The 25693-nt window shown below is 37.5% G+C and overlaps 1 protein-coding gene across 7 annotated transcripts in view; it reads left to right on the top strand.

Moving 5' to 3' along the window:
- Positions 1–3044: 3044 nt before the first annotated feature.
- The window catches only part of LOC124711768 (ankyrin repeat domain-containing protein SOWAHA), a 624792-nt gene continuing 602143 nt past the window's right edge, over positions 3045–25693 (top strand). For all 7 annotated transcript variants that reach the window (XR_007005522.1, XR_007005524.1, XR_007005523.1 and 4 more), the window contains exons 1-2: positions 3045–3218; positions 24994–25055. Coding sequence is in view for 4 of the 7 variants with exons in the window: in XM_047241985.1 (XP_047097941.1) it covers positions 3092–3218; positions 24994–25055 (189 nt within the window). In the remaining 3 variants the exon portion in view is untranslated. The remainder of the gene's footprint in view (positions 3219–24993; positions 25056–25693) is intronic.

Raw genomic sequence — 25693 nt, forward strand, 5'->3', positions numbered from 1 at the left:
CCCTAGACCCTTAAATAAATGTCTGCAGGATGATCTTGGGTGGACTCCAGCTATTATTCTGATTACACGCTTTTCTGCAATAAATACTTTATTCCTCACTGATGAATTACCCCAAAATATGATGCCATATGAAAGCAATGAGTGAAAATAGGCGTAGTAAGCTAATTTACTAAGCTGTTTATCACCAAAATTTGCAATGACCCTTATTGCATAAGTAGCTGAACTCAAACGTTTCAGCAGATCATCAATGTGTTTCTTCCAATTTAATCTCTGATCAATGGACATACCTAAAAATTTGGAATATTCTACCTTAGCTATATGCTTCTGATTAAGGTCTATATTTATTAATCGCGTCATACCATTCACTGTACGGAACTGTATGTACTGTGTCTTATCAAAATTCAGTGAGAGTCCGTTTACAAGGAACCACTTAGTAATTTTCTGAAAGACAGTATTGACAATTTCATCAGTTAATTCTTGTTTCTCAGGTGTGATTACTATACTTGTATCATCAGCAAAGAGAACTAACTTTGCCTTCATGAATATAGAATGGCAAGTCATTAATATATAATAAGAACAACAAAGGACCCAAGACTGACCCTTGTGGAACCCCATTCTTGATAGTTCCCCAGATTGAGGAATGTGCTGATCTTTGCATGTTACGAGAACTACTTATTTCAACTTTCTGCACTCTTCCAGTTAGGTACGAATTAAACCATTTGTGCACTGTCCCACTCATGCCACAATACTTGAGCTTGTCTAGCAGAATTTCATGATTTATACAATCAAAAGCCTTTGAGAGATCACAAAAAATCCCAATGGGTGGTGTTCGGTTATTCAGATCATTCAAAATTTGACTGGTGAAAGCATATATGGCATTTTCTGTTGAAAAACCTTTCTGGAAACCAAACTGACATTTTGTTAGTACTTCATTTTTACAGATATGTGAAGCTACTCTTGAATACATTACTTTCTCAAAAATTTTGGATAAAGCTGTTAGAAGGGAGATTGGACGGTAATTGTTGACATCAGATCTATCCCCCTTTTTATGCAAAGGTATAACAATAGCATATTTCAGTCTATCAGGGAAAATGCCCTGTTCCAGAGAGCTATTACACAGGTGGCTGAGAATCTTACTTATCTGTTGAGAACAAGCTTTTAGTATTTTGCTGGAAATGCCATCAATTCCATGTGAGTTTTTCCTTTTAAGCAAGTTTATTATTTTCCTAATTTCAGAGGGAGAAGTGGGTGAGATTTCAATTGTATCAAATTACATAGGTATGGCCTCTTCCATTAACAGCCTAGCATCTTCTAATGAACACCTGGATCCTACTATATCCACAACATTTAGAAAATGATTATTAAAAATATTTTCAACTTCTGACTTTTTGTTCGTAAAGTTTTCATTCAATTTGATGGTAATACTGTCTTCCTCTGCTCTTGGTTGACCTGTTTCTCTTTTAATAATATTCCAAATTGTTTTAATTTTATTATCAGAGTTGCTGATTTCAGACATGATACACATACTCCTGGATTTTTTAATAACTTTTCTTAATATAACACAGTAGTTTTTATAATTTTTGATAGTTTCTGGGTCACTACTCTTTCTTGCTGTCAGATACATTTCCCTTTTCCGGTTACAAGATATTTTTATACCCTTAGTAAGCCATGGTTTGTTACAAGGTTTCTTACGAGTATATTTAACTATTTTCTTGGGGAAGCAGTTTTCAAATGCACTTACAAAAATGTCATGAAATAAATTATATTTTAAATTGGCATCAGGTTCACGGTACACCTCATCCCAGTCTAACTGCTGTAGGCTTTCCCTGAAATTTGCAATTGTTAAATCGTTGACTGAACGTACTACTTTGGAGGACTGTCTAGTATTGCTGAATGGAGCTATGTCATATATTGTAACTAGCTGTACACCATGATCAGAAAGACCATTCTCAACAGGCTGAGCATTTATCTGGTTAAACTTATCTTGGTCTATAAAGAAGTTATCTATCAGTGAGCTGCTATCCTTTACCACCCGAGTAGGAAAATCAATAACGGGTGTCAAATTGAAAGAACCGAGTAATACTTCAAGGTCATTTTTCCTATTACCCTCTTTCAGAGAATCTACATTGAAGTCCCCACAAATAATAATTTGCTTCCCCCTGTCTGACAGATAGCACAACAAGGAGTCCAAATTGTGAACCGCTCTCGGCATTTAGTTTACATTTTTTATAAGTTAAAATCACGGCAATAAAACAATAATCAAACAGAAGTGTTGCTTGAAAGGATTGATCAGCTAGTTGAACGTGCTCAGGGACCACAGGTGATTAGACTAGAGATTAGATTAGATTAATACTTGTTCCATATATCATGGATACTATACTTCGTAATAATGTGGAACGTGTCAGGTTTCTTTACATTGCCATAATACAATGGTTTTTTTAAAAAAATTTTGTTTGTAAGATAACTAATTTTTTCTAATTTATTTTTAAATATTGGTTGGCTATCTGTCAGACTTTTTATGCTATTTATTAAGTAATCAAAGATTTATGTAGCAGAATAATTTGCAGCCAAAGTTAGATTTAACCTAAAATAGCGAAGTAGATTGCGCTAATAGCGAAGAAATGATAGCTGGGTTCGAGTCCCATAGTTTTCAATTTGTCAGGGATGTAAATTAGCTCCTTTGTTGCATTATGTCAGGTCCCTGTATGTCTAACTGTCTCAGCGCCAGCGGAGCGTTATTCTGCTATCGTAAAAGATAAAACATCGTAATATCGTAAGCTTGCGCTGTAGCTAACATTCAATGAGACAGAGTTAAAGCATCTACGAGAAAAGTATCGACCGTCCTGTTGTACAGAAACAATAATTTTATCATTAAGGATACGATCACCTCTTGGTTTGTCCATTCACTATCGAATGTTGCGTTTCATGAACAGTTACGGGTACAATATAACTAATGCGTTCAATGTCGTTTGAATCGTTTGTGATCTGGCAACGGTCGATAGTCGATAGTATGTTTACAACTGTCGACGGAAGTGTGAGTCGATAACTGTTTACACCTGTAGCAACCTCCTGGTATTATTTTGATAGCAAAATGGCAGGGCCAAGTGAACTTTCGAAAGAAGCGATAAAAAGTTTTATGCTAGATCATGGTGGTAAAGTAACAAATCATGAACTCGTAAAATATTTTAAACCATTTCTGACCGATCCGGAAACAAGAGGTATGTTGACATCATTATGTAGTGTCGTGTCAGGAAAGTGACAGTTGTTTTAATAGTTTATTTACAAATATTTCGTGAAAGTGCTTCTAATTGTATATTAGAATTTGGTAATATGTGAACAGGAACCTGATAATTATCGAATTACCGCATGACAACAAAATAAACACAGTTAATTTGTTGCGAGAAATGTCGATGTTTAAGGTTATGTTACCGACTGGGCGTGTTCCGTGGTAGTAAACAAAGCTTAAAGTATGTTTCCATGAAATTGTAAGCACTGATGGTGATTCCGGAATGCTACGAAAGAACATTAAATACCAAACGTATTACAAAAGTGTGCTGTAATTCAGTTTCAAAGTGAAATATGCTTGACGTATGATGCTGAAATGCTTCCCACTTCTGTTTTGAAGCTTTACATAGCACTCATATGAATATTTACCAAAAGCGTCTGAAAACTGGACAATGCTGCAAAATATAACTGATAAAGCAATACATTTTCATTCTTATAACGTATTCTCGAGGTAGTTTACAAAATATGTAGCTTTACACATTGTATAAAAAAGTCAATGTTTGGCTACTGTCTGCCGTCTCTGGTACAAATTTCTAAAGAACCAAATAAAATTGGATGCAGAGCTTTCTGAGAAAGCATTTTATTGTGTTTTAGTCATTCCTCAAGCGAATACACAGGGGAGCTGTATAGAATGTAGAGTTCCATTTTCAAATGCACATTCACTGCCTCACAATTTACAGCACAACATTCTCTTACGTTACAGTGTGTGTTTTGCCTGTTAAAGAAAGATTGTTGTTGAATCCTTTTGTTTGTGGTCCATTGTTACTCTTTGATTCTCTTCAGTCTCAATTTCATCGTGTCCACAATGTCATAATTTTCCGTTTGTCCCTTTGACCTGCTAGAGAAATCGTTCCTCCATAAGTGCATTGCTCATTACCATTGACTTTTGCGTGTTTATCATTTCTATACTTCATCTGACAATCATTTTTTATATGTCCGTTAACATACATTACCAACAAATGTATAGAAGTAGCTTTCTGTATTCGTTCTTATTTTGTCTGCCTGATATAAACTGTCTAGAGTCGTGTGGTGTTGCATGTTTTAGTGCAAAATCTTTATATGTGTGGAGTATAAAGTTTATCGATTCTATTTGGTTTTCAATATTTATTTATTTTTTAGTAGTGAATATTTCTTATAAATCATAAACTGGAAAACCAGCAACATTCTGTACATTTAGTTGAACTGTTCCTTCTCTTGTACTCACAACAGCAAGAGTTTAGCTAGTTCATTGATGGATTGTCAGATCACTTTAACATCTTATTATGTTACACTGAGAGGAATGAAAAATATGACATTATGTTTTGCTCCATGCTCCAGGTAACAATTAGCAGTGGTACTTTGCAGGTGACAAGAAAACAGTAAAAGCAGGAGTTGCGTGTAAATATAGTGATCTACTTTTTTAGGTCTTTTCATGTTCTCACATACTTGTTAATGCAGTTCAATAATTGTTCAAGATCATTTGGTGTTTGCTCAGTGTTTAAATGGTGGTAAATATGATACTGTTATCAGTCAGATTCGCATAATTTGTGTAATATGTATTTCGTAGTTTCCAGTTTCAACCTATTAGTTACATGTATGCACACAAGAAAGGGGGCTGCTGATTCCTAATAAACGATAGAGGTAAAGACCCCGAGTGCTAGTACTGCTGCAAAGAATGGTAGCCTGCAAACCACAGCCATTCAGAACTGAGGCTTTTCAATTCCATTTTCTAGTTTTCTGATTATTGTTGATTAATTATGGTTTCTACATATGTCACTGCCTATTAGTGATCCTATCCTGTTGTGCAAGTAAGAACAGTTTTGTTCTGTCACTTCAAGAATGTTGTGTATCGTATCTCACTGTCTGCACTACTCCTTGTTTTCACATCACATGTGGTTTTCATGAGAGACAGATATCTTATTAAAGTGATGTGTACCAGCATGAAAATAACATTTTTCCAACTGAGATGAAATTCTGTACAGGAGCTTAATACTGTTGCCTTTTAAGCTGTGTATGTTGCTGTGGTTAACATACTTAGTTCTCACAGTTTGCTTCAAGTGTTTTTGTGTCACATTTTCAAAACTGAATTTCTGCCACAGTTTAATTAATGACATTGCTCAGGAAAATTGACTGACTGAAAAGGATCTGATACTGTTGTTTACACTGAGATTCCCTTTCATAACAGTCATTGAGAATGATTGTCTCCAGAACTTTTGTTCCTTGTGTGATATAGTCTTTCCAAGTGTTGCTTTATTGAGACTAAAATAAAACTGAAGTTCATCTGTACTGAAGTATAATGTTGGTTCTATATCCACAGTTCGTATAGCATGGAAGTACGTTTCCTCCATGACAGTTATTCTCTTTGTGGTTTTTATTCCCCTCTTCTTCTTCTTCTTCTTCTTCTTCCTGATCAGTTTATATGTTTTCTGAACCGATGATTATGAAATTAGGTGCAGTGTTGTTTCAGTGTCTGTCATGAAATATCTACATTTTCACCAGTCTCGAGCATTTTGCTGTGTCATTAAGATGCTTTTCTCTACAATATTGATTCATATTTTTAAAATAAATTATGACATCAAAATTTGGAAAAGGTAAATGTTTGCAGTAACCAAATTTTTCTTGAACTGATGTGTCTAGGTGTAGTAATGAAGTATCAGTTCAAACAGCCAGTAGTTTGAAAATGAGAAAAATTAGTGTAGAAATCATTCTTTGTTTATTTCATGGTGATTCTCTGTGAAAGAAACTAATCAGTTCATAATTATCTGCCTTTGAAGTACTTAATTTAGATAACTGTATTGTTATTTGTGATGAACTTAAGTAAAAATATACATACTGAATATATGGCAGCCTGGTGTAAATTGTCTTTGAGTTAGAACCAAGATTGTTCCCAGTATATTCATTTGAGGTGGGAGGGGAACTTGCACTAATTTTATGAAATTATAAGGGGGTGTAGGAAGCAGTGCACAGTTTCTTTCAAAATGAAAGCCAAAGCTACTGAAAAATCTTGTTTATTAATCATCAAATGTAGCCTGCTAATGCTACAACTTCATGACTAATACCCACATTGCCCATAACTGAGAGAATATACCCTTACATGAGATTTAATAACTGTTGCTGGCAACCCAATTACATTAATTACATGAGCAGTTACTACATTCACAGGCTGACATTGGTTGATGATACGAACAGAACAATGCATATTGATGATAGAATACTGCGGGAGTTTCCCAGAACCTAGAGCCATCTGGCTTTTTTAGTTACAAGAGAATAGTGGCAAATGGTGAAATAGTTTTGCGACATCAGTACAATGTTTTGACTGTCTTAAACTAATACTGAATTGATACATCTGTCTGTATATTTATACAAGATGCAGGTTCGGTTTGCAAGGATGATTTTTTTCGATTAGAGGAAAGAGTGGTGGCACATGTCCCTTGCTAGAGACACCACTTGATTCCATCAGAAACCATAGTGCACAGCGACTGTAGACTATAAGGAAGGAGAAGCACACAGCAGTCACTTCTGCCTATACACCTATAAGAGCATATGATGACATGAATTGCTGCGAGTCTGTTGAATTGTAATGAAAATGCACTGAAGATGGGTATTTATAGCCAAAATGTAGATTTTCAAGACTAATAAAAGCTAATGGGATTTTGATTGAGTGCTTTGTGGCTCTCCTTCCTTACACTTGGGTAGAACAGCATATGTTCTGTCAAATCTATAGTAGATATTGTGCATAGTGCATCACATAGTCATAGAGCATTCTTATGTAGGATCACATTTCCTTCATTGACATTGTTGTACTCCATATATTACCCACACCTGCCTCTTGTCTGCATAGCATTGTGTTACTGAGAGACTGCACACATTAGCTCTGTTTCGTATGTTTAAGGTGTGATTGTTGTGAACATATCATTGACCTTACCAAAGAAAAATTGATTTAGTGTACACCTGGTTGATATGTCTTCTTGTTCAACTATCTATAACACATTTAACCACCATGCAAGTCTCAGCATAAGGGAATGCATATCATCAAAGAGTCGTTCAATTGATCCCCGCTGCAGGGAAACACACTATTGTATGATACATCCCTTAGCTGAATCCATTATATACTTGCTTCTTATCAGTCATGTGGACTTAATGCTTATTTTACTCTGTCTCCTTCCACTTGTCTCTATCTCTCTCTCACTCAGTTTATATACCTCTGAGCCCCATTTGACGTAAAAGTGTATTCGTTCTCTGTTTGAAAATGTGAGATAGTCATGAAATTGACTGGGCTGTGAACTTTGAAACTGAGAATGCAAGGGAAAAGGGCGATAGTAGTGACAAGTTTGCAATATATTTTGGTCCCTAAGGGATGCCCAGAGGGCTCAACTTGAAGAACAATACCTATTAAAGAAAGCCTTTTGATTTATATGAATTTGCTCAGAGGTTTCTGCACAGCATACTATAACTATCAGCTCATATTACTTCGTAAATGTGATTTTTGTATGTGTTCTGAAATGAGATTTATTGGGCCTTAGCAAAACTTGCTCCTGGGATTCTCACTTATCTTGTTTCTGTAGCTCCCCCCCCCCCCCCCTCCCCACCCCACCACCACCACCACCACCACCACCACCTCCACCTCCACCATTAAAGAACTGTGTGTAGTTCTGAGTTCTTATTTTTCTTTTTTTTTCCCCGTTTGTGCTACCTGCTAATTTGGCACCTTTGAGCACAAACTAGGTTGTGTGTAATTTCAGGAGACAAGTGTCACAAATGAAAACCCTGTATGGTGCTTTGGTTGCAGAAGTGGCAGAGAATCACTCTCTGACCTACACAGTGGCAAGGAAAATAGAAATAAATAGCCTTTTTCTCGCAGAGTTTCTCTTGGGAATTTTAAATAGAACTCCTATTCTTCAATACCTTGACCTAGTACTTGGTAGCTATCAGGATGTAAAGTGCTGTCTTTTCGTTGCTCCTATAGTATGTATCTGGTGCTGCTGCAAGCTTAGAAGTCATTACTGATTGAAGCCCTCTTGCCTTTTATTTGTGGCAATGGAATTTTTGAGACTCTTATCACTTGATGTTCTTTTAATTTCCTTGAACTCGAGTGATTCAACATTTCTTGTACTTTATATCAACAATTTGACAAGTTCGTCTGAGAAAAAATGAGGATAATGCTATAAGCAATAGGGTGTTGAACAATCAAAATGTTAGTAAAAATATCAGCATTAAATTAGTAGTGGATTTTTCTTTTTTTTTTTTTTTCAAATGTATGTATGTTGTGAATTTATAAGTAAATAATTTGTCAAAATTTTGAATTTTACATTTGCTTTGCACTCACCTTCTCCCAGCTGCCTCTCCTCACTCAGTTGCTTTTGTGCCCTTCTCCCTTCATTAATAATCAGTTCCATGCATAAATCCTTGAGTTCTTTCCACTGTTGGTTGATCAGAAACTTTTTATCTTCTTTAAAGGTAATAATATTCTAAGCATTTGCACATGCTTTGTCAAAATGTAGTCATGTTTTTTAACAAAAATGGAGTGGAGTATTGTAGCGGCTAGTACACTGGATTTGCATTTGGGAGGACGACAGTTCATAGCTGCGTCCGGACATCCTGATTTAGATTTTCTGCAATTTCCTTAAATCGCTTAAAACAAACACTAGGATGTTTCCTTTGAAAGGGCACAGCCACTTTCCTTCTCTATCCTTATCCCAATCCAAGCTTGTGCTCCGTGTCTAATGACCTCATTGTCAACGGGACATAAAACACTAATCTTGTCGTCTTCCTCCATTTTTTAACAAAATCTGCTTCTTTTAGTCTGTGAATGCCTGATGGTCTTCCAGTATTATTTGTAGTGGCCACCATTTTTTATTCATATCTAAAAATTTTGAGGTGCAGTTTCCTAGCTCGTATGTAGGAATTCATACTTTTTTTTCAATAAATCATGGCTTCCTGAGTCTGAAGCGGCACTCCCAACGCCCAGTTAATTTAAACATCCACAAGTAGTACATGAATACCTTCAACATTGATCGACAGATGGGAGTATGCTTCCAGTTATTTCAAGGGAGTAATACCCAAGTAAATAAATTTTCTTCCTGAATTGAATGGAAGACAGGGATATTGTTTTTGATACAATTGTTATCTTGCCTTAAAAATAAATAACTCCTGAGGTGGTTCAAATTGGGCCATAATAATGAACAGTTCGTCTCACTCCCCCCCTCCATCGCTCTCTCCCCCTCTGCGTATCTTGGGATCTCTGACTAGTCACGGTGTGTGAAAGAAATGTGGTGTGTGACATGAGAATGCATTCAGTTAATGATATAGGGATCAACAATTTGGCTACATAGGATAATTAAGAAATTTTATTAAAAATAGCCACACTAATAGACATCAGTCTGCATCTTGCATAGTTTTGTGACAGTTTAAATTTTGAGGATCTTAATTTCCTAAGAAAGCGAACTTGTCAAGTGGGTCATGTGGCTGATCGATGTTAGAACTTTAATACAAATCGTCTCCAAGCGGCCATCATTAAATTTATTTAGGTCATAACTAGTATGGCGAATTTAAATTTCAAAATAACAGCTGAGTGCCTGAACCGAACTAAATTCTAAATAAATGGTTTGATAGTGGATATTTGAAGAAAAGTTGAAAATAGTGCACAACAGCCCAAATGTTGATGATATGTGTTGTGTGTTTGTTTGGAAATAAATTTGTTCCATTCACTATGGTACATGCTTTTGACAATAGTAATGCCATTTTAACTCTTTTCCTTCAAGCTTATATTCAGTACTGCTCAATTCTTTCCTGAGTTTGCTTAATTTAGCATCATAATTTTGGGAGCTGATGGTCTACCAGAATGTTTGAGGTGTGTTCAGTAAGTGATGCACAACATTTTTTTTTTTCTGAAAACAGGTTGGTTGTATTCAGGATTCCAATACACCACATTATTCCTGACTCTTTTGGCTACAAAATCCTATTTTTTAACATAATCTCCATTCAATGTAACGGCCTTATGTCACCCTTCTGGGAGGGCCTATGTGCCCTCATGGTACCACTCCACTGACCGACATCAGACCCAAGGTTTTGCTGCATCAATAGCGTCCCCGTCATCCAAGTACTACTTCCTGTAGAGTGCATCCTCAATTGGGCCAAACAGATGGAAGTTGGAAGGTGCAAAATTCGGGCTGAATGGTATATGAGGAAAAACAGTCCAGTGAAGTTTTATGAACTCCTCTCTGGCGCACAGTGAGGTGTTTGATTGTGGTCCACCCGTCACCTCAGATGAGATTGTCCACATGTTCCAACATTGCAGGAGTCACAGCTGTGTGTGGCTGGCTGGTGCACTGGAGATCAGACAAGTTTGTGAGATCTTGTTGTGATTATGAGAGATGGCTTGCCCAATGTCTCATCATGTTTTTATTCAGTGCCAGGTCACCGTAGCCAGTCTGGAAGCAGCATTGAATATCTGCGATGCTCTGGTTTTCTGCCAAAATGAGCTCAATGACAGCTCTCTGTCTGGAACACACTTCCATTACGGATGCTATTTTGAAGGGTATATATAGCGCTGCCACCTATCAGACGTTCATGAAATTGTAGGAGTAGAAGGATGAATATTCCATGATATCCCACAGCAAACTCTGCATTTTTTCAATCGCAATTAGTTGAGTAAAAAGAAAAAAGTATTTCATTACTTATTGAACGCCCCTTGCAGTAGCAGGTGACAAAGTACTGTATATGGCTTTTACTAATCTGATGATGATGATGATGATGATGATGATGATGATGATGATGATGATAGCCCGAAACACTTGATATGTTAGCAAAAATAATATTGGTGACCAAGATTACTGTATTTCCTTCAGGGCTTAAATAGCAGTAGACCTTCTGAGACACTTCTTTTCAAAAGTGATAAAAGTATGTTGTATGGTTCAACCTAGTGTCTCTAGCCTGAAGCTCATTGGCAAGTGGCTATCATCACTGCCTCTAAATCACAGAGTTCAAGTTTGAATTCCCAGTCAGGTCAGAGAGTTTCTTCACTGGAGCACTGTGTTTTCCTTAGCATTTCATCTCATCTTCATTGACATGTGAGTCGTTGAAATGTTGTCAAATAGAGGTCTTGTACCAGGTGCCCAAACAACCCCATATGGGATCTTCCAATCAATAATGTCATACAGTCTTTTTTTGTGTAGTCATAGTTCATACCACTGTTTCAACCACTGGGCAAATTGCTACACAGTTTGTTGTGCTTTTTGACACATTATTGTTTCCAATTTATCTGTACTGCCATAGTGTTTTATCATGATGTTCTGTGTATAGACCTACATGCTTTATCGTTTTTAGCTACTCTTTTGTTCTAGCACTACAGCAATTTTTTTTGTTTCTTTACTACTGAATCATATAGTATGCCATGATAGAGGTTTCCCATGGTTTTTCTAAAACATTGTGGGCAAATTTGCTGTTTGACAAGATCAACTTAGTTTGCATCCATGCTTTCTGTCTTGACGTTCTGGGTATCATCATTATGGCTACTGAAGAGACTGCATACACTCACTTTTGTGTCATCTCCTGGAGTATTGCTGCATGGTATGGGATCCTTACCTTGTAGGGTTGATGGAGGAGATCCAAGAAGTTCAAAGGAGAGCAGCTCATTCTGAATTATTGCAAAAAAAGAGGGCAGAGAGGCACAGGTGTGTTAAACGAGTTTGGGTGAAATCTTTAATAGAAATGCATTTTTTTGCTGTGGAAAGGTCTTTCATGAAATTTCAGTCACATACTTTATGCTCCAAGTGCAAGAATATTTTGTTGACTCCCACATACATATCAAGACATGCCCATCATTATGAAATAAAAGAAATCAGAGCTTGCACCGAAAGATCTAGCTATTCATTTTTCCCATATGTTATTTGAAAGTGGAGCAGTCAAGTAACAGTCTTAAAGTGGTTCTGTGAACAATCTGCTAAATGTTTATGTATAAAATAGAGGAGTCTCATACATGTATATGGCCGGCTTTCCAGTCTTAGGTTTTCCACAGTTTCCCTAAATTGCTCAAGCTAAATGTCAGGATGGGTTCCTTGAAAATGTGCAGCCAGTGTTGCTACTTACTACTATTTAAAGGAATTCAACATCATAACTTCACCAAACATGCAGCTTTTCCATAACATCCATTACAGTTACCATTTTTTTGTCACACCTGTGCTTCAGAAGGCATCACATCCTACAGTTTTCTATAAAAAACCAACAGATCGTGAAAAAGTCTCATATTCCCTAATGTCCTCTCAACCCTGGTCCACCTGAAGGTGGATGACGAGCTGAGGTGGTCAACAGATCTTTGTTCTATCTGGCTGCCAGAGAATGATGCATCTTCTTGTGTTGTCTCTGCCATGCTAAACTCTTGCACCACTGCTCTGTTATGCGAGTGTTGGGGTTTGATATTCCCCTGATGTAGAACATCATCTCCAGTTGGTGACTTCCTATTTGAGGGATATTCCTTAACCTCATGGTAACTTCTTAGCAGATGGAGATATTTGTTTTTTCCATCCACACCAAATGTTTTCATTAACCTTTTGTCCTAATTGGAACTCGTTGGCAAGATACTTCCTAGTTGCTGGTTCTGACCCACATGGAATAGTTTCCAGTTTGCCATAATTTAGGAACTGGGCTGGTATCATCACTGTGTCACTCTATCCCTGAGTGAATTATATGAGTTTATTGCAGCTTCTATTTCTACCAAAATGGTGTTTAGGCTCTTTTCATCCACCTGAGAGTGACCAAGCCTATTATTTGTTCCCATCAGCCTCAGCTCCAAAATACACACACACACACAGCATTCCATTACAGTTATGTCACACACATGCTGAAGGCGGACGTACAGTTTTCAGCTTTCTATAAGACACCAGCAGATGGTGTACGAGTCTTGTGTTCCTCAACAGCCAATTTCCTTCCCCATCCTCCTCCAGTATAAGCTTTTTGCTGCCCCTAGTGACTTCATCAAAACACCAATAATGTCCCTTCCAGTGCCACAAAGCTAGGTACCTGTTGTGAAGTAAGATGGCATAGAGGTTAAGGTCCTGGAGATATGGTCTTTTGAAGAAATTGAAGAGAAACTAAAAATTTGAAGTAAGTCCACTAATACATTAATATTTCAAAGAGGACGTTGATATGCCAGGAAGTTGGTATTGAAGTCCACAAAGCATTAACAGTGATTGCTGCACAATCATGACAAACAAGATGCTGACCAATGATGTTTCAAACATGTATGATGAATGACATGTCAGACAAACTTGTTGGTGAGGGAAGTAAACATGCACAATCCTACCTAAATGTGGCCAGGTATTTTCCTGCTAAAATTTTAGTTTTTGCTTGCACCTGAAGCGTGGTACCACAAGCTCTAAAAACAACTTGATGTAATTGTTTCCATTCAGATTATCTGAGTATTTGGGAGTCAATATCACATTCTTTATTCAACAGCACCCCAACTCATCGCACTTAGGCAGTTATGCAGTTACATCAATTAAGAGTGAAAGCTGCCAATTTGTGATCAGTGTATTTAAGATGTGGCAACATAGAGCATGCTGAAGTGATATTTGTCAAAAATGCTAACTGTGTCATCCGGTGTGTAGGTGATGAAGATCACTGGACAGTGTTACTAAGCTTATCTGTTCACAATCTCTCTCCAGGCTTGTTAATAGTCTATGCTAAACGTTCTTTGAGTTTTTCATTGGGCTATGCATTCTGAGTACACAGTTTTCAGAAATATTTAGTAAGTAGCATGCCCAATGCAGCCTTTTGCTGTGAACAAAATGGTTCAGATGGCTCTGAACACTATGGGACTTAACATTGGAGGTCATCAGTCCCCTAGAACTTAGAACTACTTAAACCTAACTAACCTAAGGACATCACACACATCCATGCCCAAGGCAGGATTCGAACCTGCGACCGTAGCAGTCGCGTGGTTCGAGACTGAAGCGCCTAGAACCACTCGGCCACTGCGGCCGGCTGCTGTGAACATCATATGCTTCATTTATTAATGGCTAAGAACTGTGCTTAACTCAGTTTTTTGCTAAGAATTCCTAATGGTTTCACATACCACACAGAGACAATGAAAGATATATATTTTATAAATAGAAGTACATAGATTGTGTGTATTTCTGTTTATATTTCCTGATATACTTAAGTGTGATGCTGCATCTTAAAGTTTTCCATCTTTACTGTGGTTGTTATTTTTGTATTGTGGCAAAAAGTATTGTAATTGCTTTGTATAGAACTTCACTATATCAAGGAACTTCACTATATCAATGGTAGGCAGTGAAAACTTCATAACTCCATCTGTCTCTGAAAACTCATATAACTCCATCTGTCTCTGAAAACTCATGTTTCCAGTAGCCAGAAATTTCATAATCAAATAGAGATTTGAAAGTGCATGGGTTTCTCTAACCTGTATATAACTAGTCTTCTACCATATAGTTACACATGTAGCAATTTTATGTATCATTGTATATTATTTTTTTAAGAAGCCGTTTTTGCTATACAAATGCTTGCTTAACAAAATGGAGTTACAAAGTTTTCATTTCGTACCATCGAAGTGTAAGCTGTGAAAGAAATGAAACAAACATACAAAACGCTGGTGAAACTTCAGTGCTATGATACAGCTGTCATATAAAGTGTAGAAGACTGAAAAGAATTGGTGAATGGATTGTACAGGTTAATTGACATCGACTTTCAAGAGAGACTGTCGGCAGAGTATTAGATAGGTTAGTAACAACTTGTTAAACAGAAACAAAAAAGAAAAAGAAAAAAAATGTTATAACAGATAGTAAGACCAGACGTGGTCGAAACAACGTGGGCTGAAACTTAATTTGGATTAGACTAGCACAATTCCTCAGTAAAAGTAGTAGTTTCTGAAACTGCATCCGAAGCACATTGTTGTATGGAAGGAACATGAGTTGTAGACAGTCGCAGTAAAGAACGGAAGAAGGGGAAAATAAAGATCAGAGTATGCAGCTTTGATTATTGGGGCTTTCACTATCTCTGTAGAGATAAGATTGCCATAAGTAACAGAATGTGGAGGTTGCTATCCTCCTTTCAATACATTTATGTCTTACAAATACTGACATTGGAAGAGACCGTGACAGAAATGATCAGCAGAAGTTGAGATAGTGTTGGAAAAGGACAACTCCGTATGATACATATTTTACCTAACAACAATAAGTTGGTATGAGAATGTGACTGTGGAGAAGGCAGAAGATCGATGTATGTTGCAGAAAATGTACACTTAGGTATGAAGTCATACAGGGATTACAAATCCATGTCAAGAAGCTTTTGAATTCACATGAATAGATGTGAATATTCTATGTGGGAACTTTTCTTGAGTTGCTATGGATCTTCCTCGGGAAGGAAGGAAAATTAGAGTTTCTTATGCCATCAGTGATGAGGCCATTAGTGACAGATCGCATTCTTGGGCAGGGCAAGGATAGAAAAGGAGAATGGGGGATGTTCTTTTCAAAGGACTGGCCCAGTAGAGAATCCATTGTAAACCTAAGTCAGAATGACTCGATGAGGATTTCAATGCCGCTTCTTCCAAATGCAAGTCCTGTGCGCCGATCAAGCCATTTATTTTATTTTATTGTCGTTTTATATGATTCTGTGCGAGCCAAGGCTACATACATGGAGGTGGTACGAACTTCTCCTCGACAATTTGATTCGTATTGACAGGCTATGTAGGCCATGACTAGGGCTTCAACATACGTAAGCAGCAAGACGCAACTCTCAATCGTTTTCGAGAGAATCGGGTTTGAACATTTTACGCATGCTCACATACTTTGTACGGTTATAGTAACCAAGGATTCCGCGACCAAGCGTGTAAACGCTGATTTTGATAAGCGCGAGGTCTGTATTTCATTCCTACTAATTATAAGAACAGGTATGCGCTGTACGCCGCGAAATTATATGCTGACCAAGCACCACTTACGAATGTAGCCCATGTTTGTTTTGCATTACACATTGAGAAAACCATGCACATTAAAAGATCGGCGTTTGTTACAGGTGTAGTACGTCGCAGGAATTATTGGTTCCTGTGTTTCTGTCATCACCCTGTTTCGTGCTGCGCTCCATAAATTACACCTTACACTTGACACACACGTAGATAAAATAATGTAAGTAACTATACTGATTCCATTGAAACTTCTTGTGCATCCATTTTATTCCAATACTGTTACGAAATTTTTTCTACATTTTTGGGGATAAAGATTATGGCAATAATAAATGAAACATTTAATAACAACAGTTTTCTCAGTCATGTAATTACTTGGGGAGAAAAAAGAAGTGCAGACAGGATATTCGATCTTTGTACCCCTCGCTCTTGAAACTAACCGCTTAACACGCTCTGCTGCGGACTTCTCGAGTACTAGCGACCACACACAATGTATAAATTCGCGTAAAATTTTCAAACCCAGTTTTCTCGAAAGCGGCTGAGAGTTTCGTCTTCCTTTTCACATATGTTGAAGTCGTAGTCGTGCCGTAAACATCCTGTCAATACGAACCGAATCGGCGTGGGGAAGTTGGTACGGTCCCTGTGTTATTCATGGAATGAGTCGGAACTTAGTTTACAGAATGCTGATTAGAAAATTTAAAACCAAAGAATTAGTAAATCATGAGAAAACAATTAGAGTACAGTATATAAATAAATAACGCATACAGGAACAAAGTCTGAATTACTGCGAGAAATTGATATACAGAAGTCGAGTGTGCCACTAGGAAGCCTTTCAAATTGTATTTGAATACTTGGGTTTTATCGTTTTTTTTTTTTTTTTTTTTTTTTTTGGCTAGATGCCTGTTGAAAATAAAATCTGCGGAATAGTGTGCAGCTATAATTAAAATTGCTTAGATCGACGACTTACGTAATTAATTTGAGGTTTGCCACTGCACGTTCGCTGTGTTCAGAAAAATCTGGTGTGTAGTTGGAACAAGCTGTTCTTAATGGGTCATATATAGATGTGAATCTGTCAGGCTGAATCTGTATTTATTCTTGATTATGCTCATAGATGAAAACGTGACTTCACAAATATATGTCGAGCCGAAACAAGAATAAGTTTCCAAAGCAACACTGACAATCATGGGACTTTTATTGCTGTCCATCAGAGTCCAGAAAAATTCCTGAAGGTCTCTCATATCCTACCTCCCTCCAAGTTCAGTAATGACAACTGAAACAAATGGGTTACTGATAATCACTGGCTAAACGGGTCACGAAATTCTGTAAGTAGTATTTCAAGATGCTTGGCAAGCGATAGATAGTCGTATTCGCCGATATCTGCGGTTTCCACAGTTTTTTTTACCTGTATAATCCATAATACTAGTTTCATCTGAAAAGCATTTGCTGTACTTACGGCTGAAATGTAGCGATTTTCCCTTGCAATTGGAGGTGTAGCTACTTAATTTTAATATCTGTCAAGAAACCTAAATCAAGAAACCATGGTATGTCGTTAAGTTCTTGACAATGTTGCCCAGATGATTTCAGAAAATCTCATATCTCACCGAGAAGATTGCACAATCGTTCCATAGTTTTTCCCATAATAAGACATCTTACGTTAGCATGAAGAATTATGTCACCATTCTCGTAATATGATACATTCAGAAGATTTGGTGCCGTGTAGAATATGGTTCATGGCTCTGAGCACTACAAACAAACTTCTGAGGTCATCAGTCCCCTAGAACTTAGAACTACTTAAACCTAACTAACCTAAGGACAACACACACATCCATGTTCGAGGCAGGATTCGAACCTGCGGTCGCGCGGCTCCAGACTGTAGCGCCTAGAACCGCTCGGCCACTCTGGCCGGCCTGTAGAATATGCTCAGATGTAATTTTCTATACGAGTTTCAAGCTTCGTGACATAGTCAAACTTCAGAATCTTGGCACATATAACTTCCTGGGTGACAATACAGTGATAAGAAAGAAATTTTGCAAATGAATCATCGACAGCACAGAGAGCCAGAAACCCACCGAGTAAGGGGACGCAGTGGTTAAGGCACTGGACTTGCATTCGGGAGGACGACGCGACGGTTCAAACCCGCATCCGGCCATCCTGATTTAGGTTTTCGGTGATTTCCCTAAATCATTCCAGGTCGGGATGGTTCCTTTGGAAGGGCGCGGCCGAGTTTCTTCCCCATCCTTTCCTAATCCGATGGGACCGATGACCTCGCTGTTTGGCCCCCTCCCCCAAACAAACAAACAAACAAACAAACCTCACAGCAAGAAACCCATGATTCTTTCCGTCGTTGAAAGTGGTTGTTATCACAAAACGTTTAGAGTGCGGGAAGTCGCTACGTTTCACAAACATCAGGAAAGCGTTAAATATGTCTTGTCCCCTAATACGTTCATGAGGTGGCAACACTTTAATAAACTACTCTTTGACCGTAAAATCTCTAAAGACCATTCTAATAAATGAACACAACTCTCCAACATGAGAAATATCAGTGCTTTCATCAAACTGAAGCGAAAAATACACACCATAGCATATTCTGATATAATTGAGGCTCAGAATTTTCAGAAATCTCTTCAAAACGTCTAGCAACAGTTAGGTGAGACAGTTGAAGTCCTTTGAAAGACTAAGTGCAGATTTATTTTCGTGACCATCGAACAGAGATTCCGAGGCACTGTTCATTGATTGCTTCTTTAACTACTTCCCCGTCATTGGAAGGTTTTATCCCTTTTAGATAGAACATAGCAGACTTGTTAAGAGCCCATTATCATGTTACTATTTTGCTGACTGGCTTTGTAAACGCACTTTGCTATTTTTTTAATTCCGATTTTGACCGTCTAGGGACCGCGTTGAACAACTATTTTTCAATGTACATTTCTCCTATTGCGCTCCTCCTCTTTTCTCTTCTGCCAATATGTCTTCATCCTCTCTCTGTGCTGCTCCCTTCGGTCTTCTGTCCACACTGTTCCTCCAGTTCTTCTCTTCTTCACTTCAAATCCTTCAAAATGTTGAATTTTGTCTCTCATTAAGTCTCTGTTGGTTATATCATCTTCTCCTATACCCATCTCCTCTAAGTCTGCTTTGACTTCTTTGAACCAGGTAATTTGGGTTCTGGGGTTCTTGTCAAAAAACATGAATATTTTCTTTGTCAGCCTTTCATCATCCATTCTTTTCAAATGGGCGTAAAAGCTTATTCTTCTCTTCCTCATAGTATCTCCCACTTTCTCAATTTTGTCATACACTTCTCTATTACTTCTAAGCTTCCAAGTCCCATTCTCAAACCTCAGCCCAAGTACTCTTCTAATGATTTTTCGCTCCTTTTTTGCTATAGCTTCCATTTCCTTGTTAGTGTTCATTGCTAAACATTCAGATGCATACAGACACTCTGGCTTAATCACAGTGTTGTAGTGCCTTATTTTTGCGTTAATTGATACTGACTTCTTGTTGTACACATTCTTTGTTAGCTGGAATGCCATTTCCATTTTTCTTGTTCTTGTTTTATTTCCTTCTTTATCTGAAGCATTGGGCTGGATGATTTCCCCTAAATATTTGAAAATAGAAACCTTCTTTATCTGGCCATACTTTGTAATCATATTGTTCGGTGCCTCTTTTACATTGGTTAGGTACTCTGTCTTTTCAAAGGAGATTTTCAGTCCTGCTTTTTCTGCTGTTTCATTCAGAATATTGATCTGTTTGACTGCTTCTTCCAAACTTCCTGCCAGAATCGCTAAGTCATCAGCAAAAGCGAGGCAATCTACTTCTAATCCATCCTTTATTCTTCCTAATCTGATTTTTTGTATTCCTTCTTCAGTCGTTTTCTTCCTCCACCCTCTAATAACTTTTTCTAACACACAGTTGAATAGGGTAGGTGACAACCCATCTCCTTGTCTTAATCCTGTTCTGATTTTGAATGGTCTGGATACCTCACCACGGAACTTTACTTTTGCATAGGTATCCGTAAGTGTTTCTTTGACGATTGCGACTGTTTTCTTGTCTGCTCCAAACTCACTAAGGATGTTAACCAAGGTTGTTCTGTCAACGGAGTCGTACGCCTTCTTGAAGTCAACAAACGTGATAAAGATGTCTTTTCCTCTTAATCGTCTATATTTAATAATTAACTTCAAGTTTAAAATTTGCTCCACACAAGATCTTCCCTTCCTAAAGCCTGCTTGGTATTCACCAATTTCTTGATCAAGTTGTTTCTCCAATCTGTTTTGTAGGGCCTTAGATAGAATTTTATACGTTACCGGAAGTAAAGATATCCCTCTGTAGTTATTTGCATCGGTTTTATCCCCTTTCTTGAAGATGGGGTGGATTAATGCAGTTTTCCATTCTTCCGGTATACGTTCCGTTCTCCAAATCTCATTGATTATTCCCAGTAGTTTTTCTTGAGTTGTATTATCCACACTTTTCCACATTTCTGCAATTATCATGTCTTCCCCTGGTGCTTTATTGTTCTTCAGGTTTTTAATGATTTCTCTGATTTCTATGAGGCATGGGGGTTCAGAATTATTGTTTACTGTGTTTGGGGTGTTGGCTGGTAATTTTTCAATAGGTTCCTGACAGGTGAGAAGTTGTTCAAAATATTTTGCTAATATTTCACAATTTTCTTCATTATTCATTGCCAGTTTTCCACTGGTGTCTTTAAAACACAGATTTGTTGCTACATATTTTTGTAGTTTCTGTCTGAATGTGCTGTAAAAGGATCTGTTATTGTTTCTCTTAAAATCTTTATCCATTTGTGTAAGTTGGTTCTTTTCAAATAGTCTTATTACTGATCTAATGAGTTTTGCTGTAGAAGATCTTTGCTGTTTGAACTCCAGGTAGTCCTTATCACTTTTGGTTGAGTGCCATTTCTTCCATGCCTTCATCCTTTGTTCTATTGCTTCCTCACATATCTCATCCCACCATTCGTGTTTCTTTCTCTTTTTCATTTTTGCGACTTCTTGAGCAGATCTTATCATTCCTTCTTTTATGTCTTCCCATTTATCCGAACATATAACTATGTTTTGACAGAATTCTTCTCTTTTCTCTTTCAAGATGTTTGCGTCTATCTTTTGAGTTTTCCTGTTTTGTATTTGTTTCTTTCTTTGTGGTATGAAATTTAATTTGATTGTCGATAAGTAGTGGTCAGTTACAATGTTTGCCCCTTTCCGAACTCTCACATTCATTATTTCTTTTTGATTATAGTGTGTGATGGCTATGTGATCTATCTGGAACTCTCCAATACTTGTGTTTGGTGATTTCCATGTTTTCTGTTTCTTAGGAGGTTTTTTGAAATTTGTAGACATTAATTTTAAGTTATGGCCCTTGCATAGTTCTATTAATCTTTCTCCATTTCTGTTTGTCCTTTTGTGAGCCGGGTAGTTTCCTACTGTTTTTTTTGTATTTTTTTTTCTTGGCCTATTTGTGCATTGAAGTCCCCAAACAGTATTTTCACATTTGATGTTGGGATTTTAGAAAGTTCGTGGTCTAGAGATTCCCAATATGTATCTACTTTCTGAGGGTTTTTCTTATTGTCATTGTTGATGGGTGCATGGCAATTAATAAGTGTATAGGTTTTATTTAGGGCGCGGAATGTGAGAAAAGACAAGCGTTCATTAGGTGACTGGAAGTCGGTTATTGAGTTTACCCAGTTAGATTTCACGATGAAGCGTGTTCCAAGGTGGGGAAGGCCTCTTCCACATGGGTTCCAGCCTTTCTTTCCTTTAAATATCCTGCATCCTTCATAATCCATTAAATCTTCATCTGTAAATCTGGTTTCCTGCAGCGCACATATTTGGATTTTATATACCTTCAAGACTTTGGTGAGCTGCTTCAGTTTTCCTGGCTTCAAGAGCGAGTTAATATTTAGGGTTCCAAAGAAATGTACGTTGTTTTTCTTCAGTTTAGAGGATTTTGAATTTCTTGAACGACATGGTGCTTCAGGCTCTCCAGAATCCTTAGGCCTGATTGCGCTGCTGTTAGCGGCGGAGGATTGGTTACCTCCTGGAATAGTTCTATCTAGAGAAATTGACATCATGCATAGTTGTTTGAAATTCAGGGGGGAGATGGCTTTTTGGGCCATTCCGAGGTTAAAACTGGGATTATAAGTTCCAGAGTGTGTGTTCAGCCGCTCCTAACATGGAGAACAGACGCTGTTTGTAGCCGCTCCTGTAGGAGTTCAGACGCTACATTTCGTTAGTTTTTGGTCCGCCCTGGGTATTTGATTTCCCCAGTACCACCTATATCTAGGAGGCATTCCCCTATCCGCCACCTGGGGAGGCGCCCGATGGGGGTACTAACAACCCCACACGGGGCACTTTGCTATATTGGTAATTAAGATTTTATGTCTCAACTTTTACGTGTTCGTAATTCAGAATTAACAGGAAATTCACTGTCTAATTTTTTTGTCCTTTGTCGAAAACTAACGTTCTCCATTACTTTTCTTGGGAACAGACACACTACTGTTTCACAATAAACACACGGGGTTTTCCTCTGAATTCGACAACACTGCAGTGTTGACAACACATTTTCGACCAAGTCCCTACATGACACGTGATATGTCTGTACATTCACATTTTAAGTCTCTACAGACGCAAAAAATTCTAGGCTGGCGAGGAAAAAAAATTAATGATATATTGGGTAGTAACGTTTCCTCTTTATGAAAAAAATTTGTACACTGAACAGTCGCTTTTTTGAAACAAAATATTCACATTGTTACTGGGGAAGCGTGTTGCTCTTAGTGTTTGGACAATTTTAGAATCGACGAAAATGTCTTTTTATGAAGTCACCTTTATGATCTATTGTTAACAAAGATAGTGAATGCTCAGCAGCCAATCTGAATTTGAGAAGCTTTGATGTCCTCTTCGAACTTAGGACGCTAGACTTTTGTGTGAATCGCGATTTGCGTTTTTCGGAAGTTCACTTCTTTCAGCACACAAAGTAATGTCATACACTCTGCAACTAGCACAACTGCCCTTGGGATCTGCTAGCAACCCCCCCCCCCCCCCCCCCCCCCCAGTTCAGATCCTTGGTACGCCCTTGCCTGTGAAGAAGGGAAATGCATGACACGCAATCTGGCGACTTACTTTTCCTCGCGCTTCTACCGTTTATCCCCTCCTCCTCCAACCTTTTACGCCTCCAAAAAGTAATTTATCCATTAATACGTCTGTAATGCACTTAGTTATGGTCCACATATTAAATGTGTGTTCTTCATTTAGCGGCAAACATTAATTTTATTCCATTAAAACACTTATTTAAAATAATTTCCGATTTTTCTATATCCTACAACGTGGAGACTATTAGTCCAAGAGTAAAAATCAGCCAGACCGTTTTAGTAGGAAACTTAACGTAATTTAACTTTAAACTGCGAAAGGTTTTCCGTAGAAGCCGCGGGTTTCAGGATATCCAAGAAAACTTAAAATCTGACCTTCAAGCTCCCCATCCCCCTCACCCACACCCCAACACTCAGACTCACCAGCCAGCATGTTTAGTATGTTGCCCCATTATCTACAGAGAGTTTCAGCAAAATGGTAAGGTTCTGTATTCGATTCTGCTTGGACTACTAATGTTCTGGATACATTGATGGATGTAGAAAAAGAACTCCAGTATTACGTAACAGCTGTGTGATGGACCAGGATGCGATCCCAGAACCATGCCTTTTTTGTGAAGTTCTTTTACTGAGCTATCCATGGACGAGTCATGACCAGCGCTCACAGCTTCACTCTCTTTTAAAATTTGCTAGTTCAGTAAGGTATACGGCAAAATGTTCCTGAAGCTCAGAAAGTAGGAGACAGGTTCTGTTGTCAGTAAATCTGTGAGTTGTAACTCAGTGAGAGCTTAGAACACGGAAAACGAGCTTGCAAGTTAGAGTCCCAGTCCAATACACAGTTTTAATTGACCAGGAAGATCCAAATTGGACTCACTCTTCTGCAGACTGAAAGATTGGTTCAGTTTCGACATTATTATTGATTGAGATGACTATCACAATAACATTTCCATGTAGCGGCATATGAGAGAGATCAGAAAATGTTTAGTCATATGATTAAATTTTGATGTGGATGGTCCCTAGTTGGCAATCATCAGTCTCTAGGGAAGACTGCCCCCCAACAAATATTTCAAAACTGTGGCTGTGCTAATTTTGTGGGCTTAACATATGCAGGTTCTCAAGAGTTTAAACTTTGGATGTCTCCAGCAATTACTGTACTTGTTGCTGTTGATTTTAATGATGTCCAATAACAGTGTGACAAACTATTGTTTCTCACAGTATTTCAATAATTTCTGTACTGTAAAGTAACGACTAATGCTTTTGTTATCAAATAATGATGTTATTGAACAACAGTGGCTGTTATGTGGTACAGAATGTTAATTGTGGCTGGTTGATGCTGCACTCTGTCAACATTAAGGAATAATTAGTTTGACTGTAAAATGTAGTGTGTACGATATTTGCTTGTTAGTCATTGTGACAATAGTAAAACTGTTGTTGGGTTGTGAAAACAGTTTGTTGATGAGCTGTTTTAAAACTATTGTTAAAAGCTTTCTAATATATGGGTATACTGTCCAAAGAGCTGTAAGTATACTTTCATGAGAATTTATATTATTTTGCACCATTGTTCACTGCCACATAAATGTATTAATTCAGTGCCATATAAATGTTTTAGTTGATAAAATAATACATCCTTTTAGTGGAATTATTGTCTTAAATGTTATACTTTTTAACATAAAAAAATAAAATGAACTGCATTAACACTTTTAATTTGCATCCACCCTCTTTCTTTTCTTTACAGTTGAAGCACGAAACTTATTCAAAGAATATGTAAATGACCTTGCCACTATGCGCAATGAGGATGTAAGTAGTTGCCCAACGTTTAACATTTCTAGATATATATATTGTACAACATTGGTATACATACATGGTATTACTAAGTCACAAAATTGACAGTGGGACCTGACAGTATAGTAATAAAGAAATGAAACAACATTCTTGCAACTCCAAAGTAATCCAACAAAGAGATACATAAATAAGAAAAATGATCAGTTATAGCTATGGGTCAGGTGGCAAAAGCAGCATTTTTGCAAGAGAGGAATGTAATATGATTTTATTAAATTTTGGCTTGTAGAGAAAATGCTTTATAGTCTACTAATCTTCACACTTCAGTTGTAAGGCATAGCTTACTATCCAAGTAAATTGTTATATGAACAAACTATGTAAATTTTGGAAACATCTGGTGTTACCTGCTATAAACTCAATACTTAAATTTTCCATGTGATCCACGTATCATTTTAAACTAAATTGTAAATTTTATGTATTTCTTTAAATTATAGACCTTGTGATGAATTTCTTTGTTTCATTACTAACTTTAAGTCACACTCAGTCGTCAGAAAAGCACTATAGTCTCATGGAAAGTGATCAGTTTTTTGTAAGGTCCAGTCTCAGCTATTTTAACAGTCAGTACATATGATGAAAGTTCTCACTTATCACGTGGA

This window comes from Schistocerca piceifrons, chromosome 1 (assembly GCF_021461385.2).
Source record: "Schistocerca piceifrons isolate TAMUIC-IGC-003096 chromosome 1, iqSchPice1.1, whole genome shotgun sequence".
In the NCBI taxonomy this organism is placed as follows: domain Eukaryota; kingdom Metazoa; phylum Arthropoda; class Insecta; order Orthoptera; family Acrididae; genus Schistocerca; species Schistocerca piceifrons.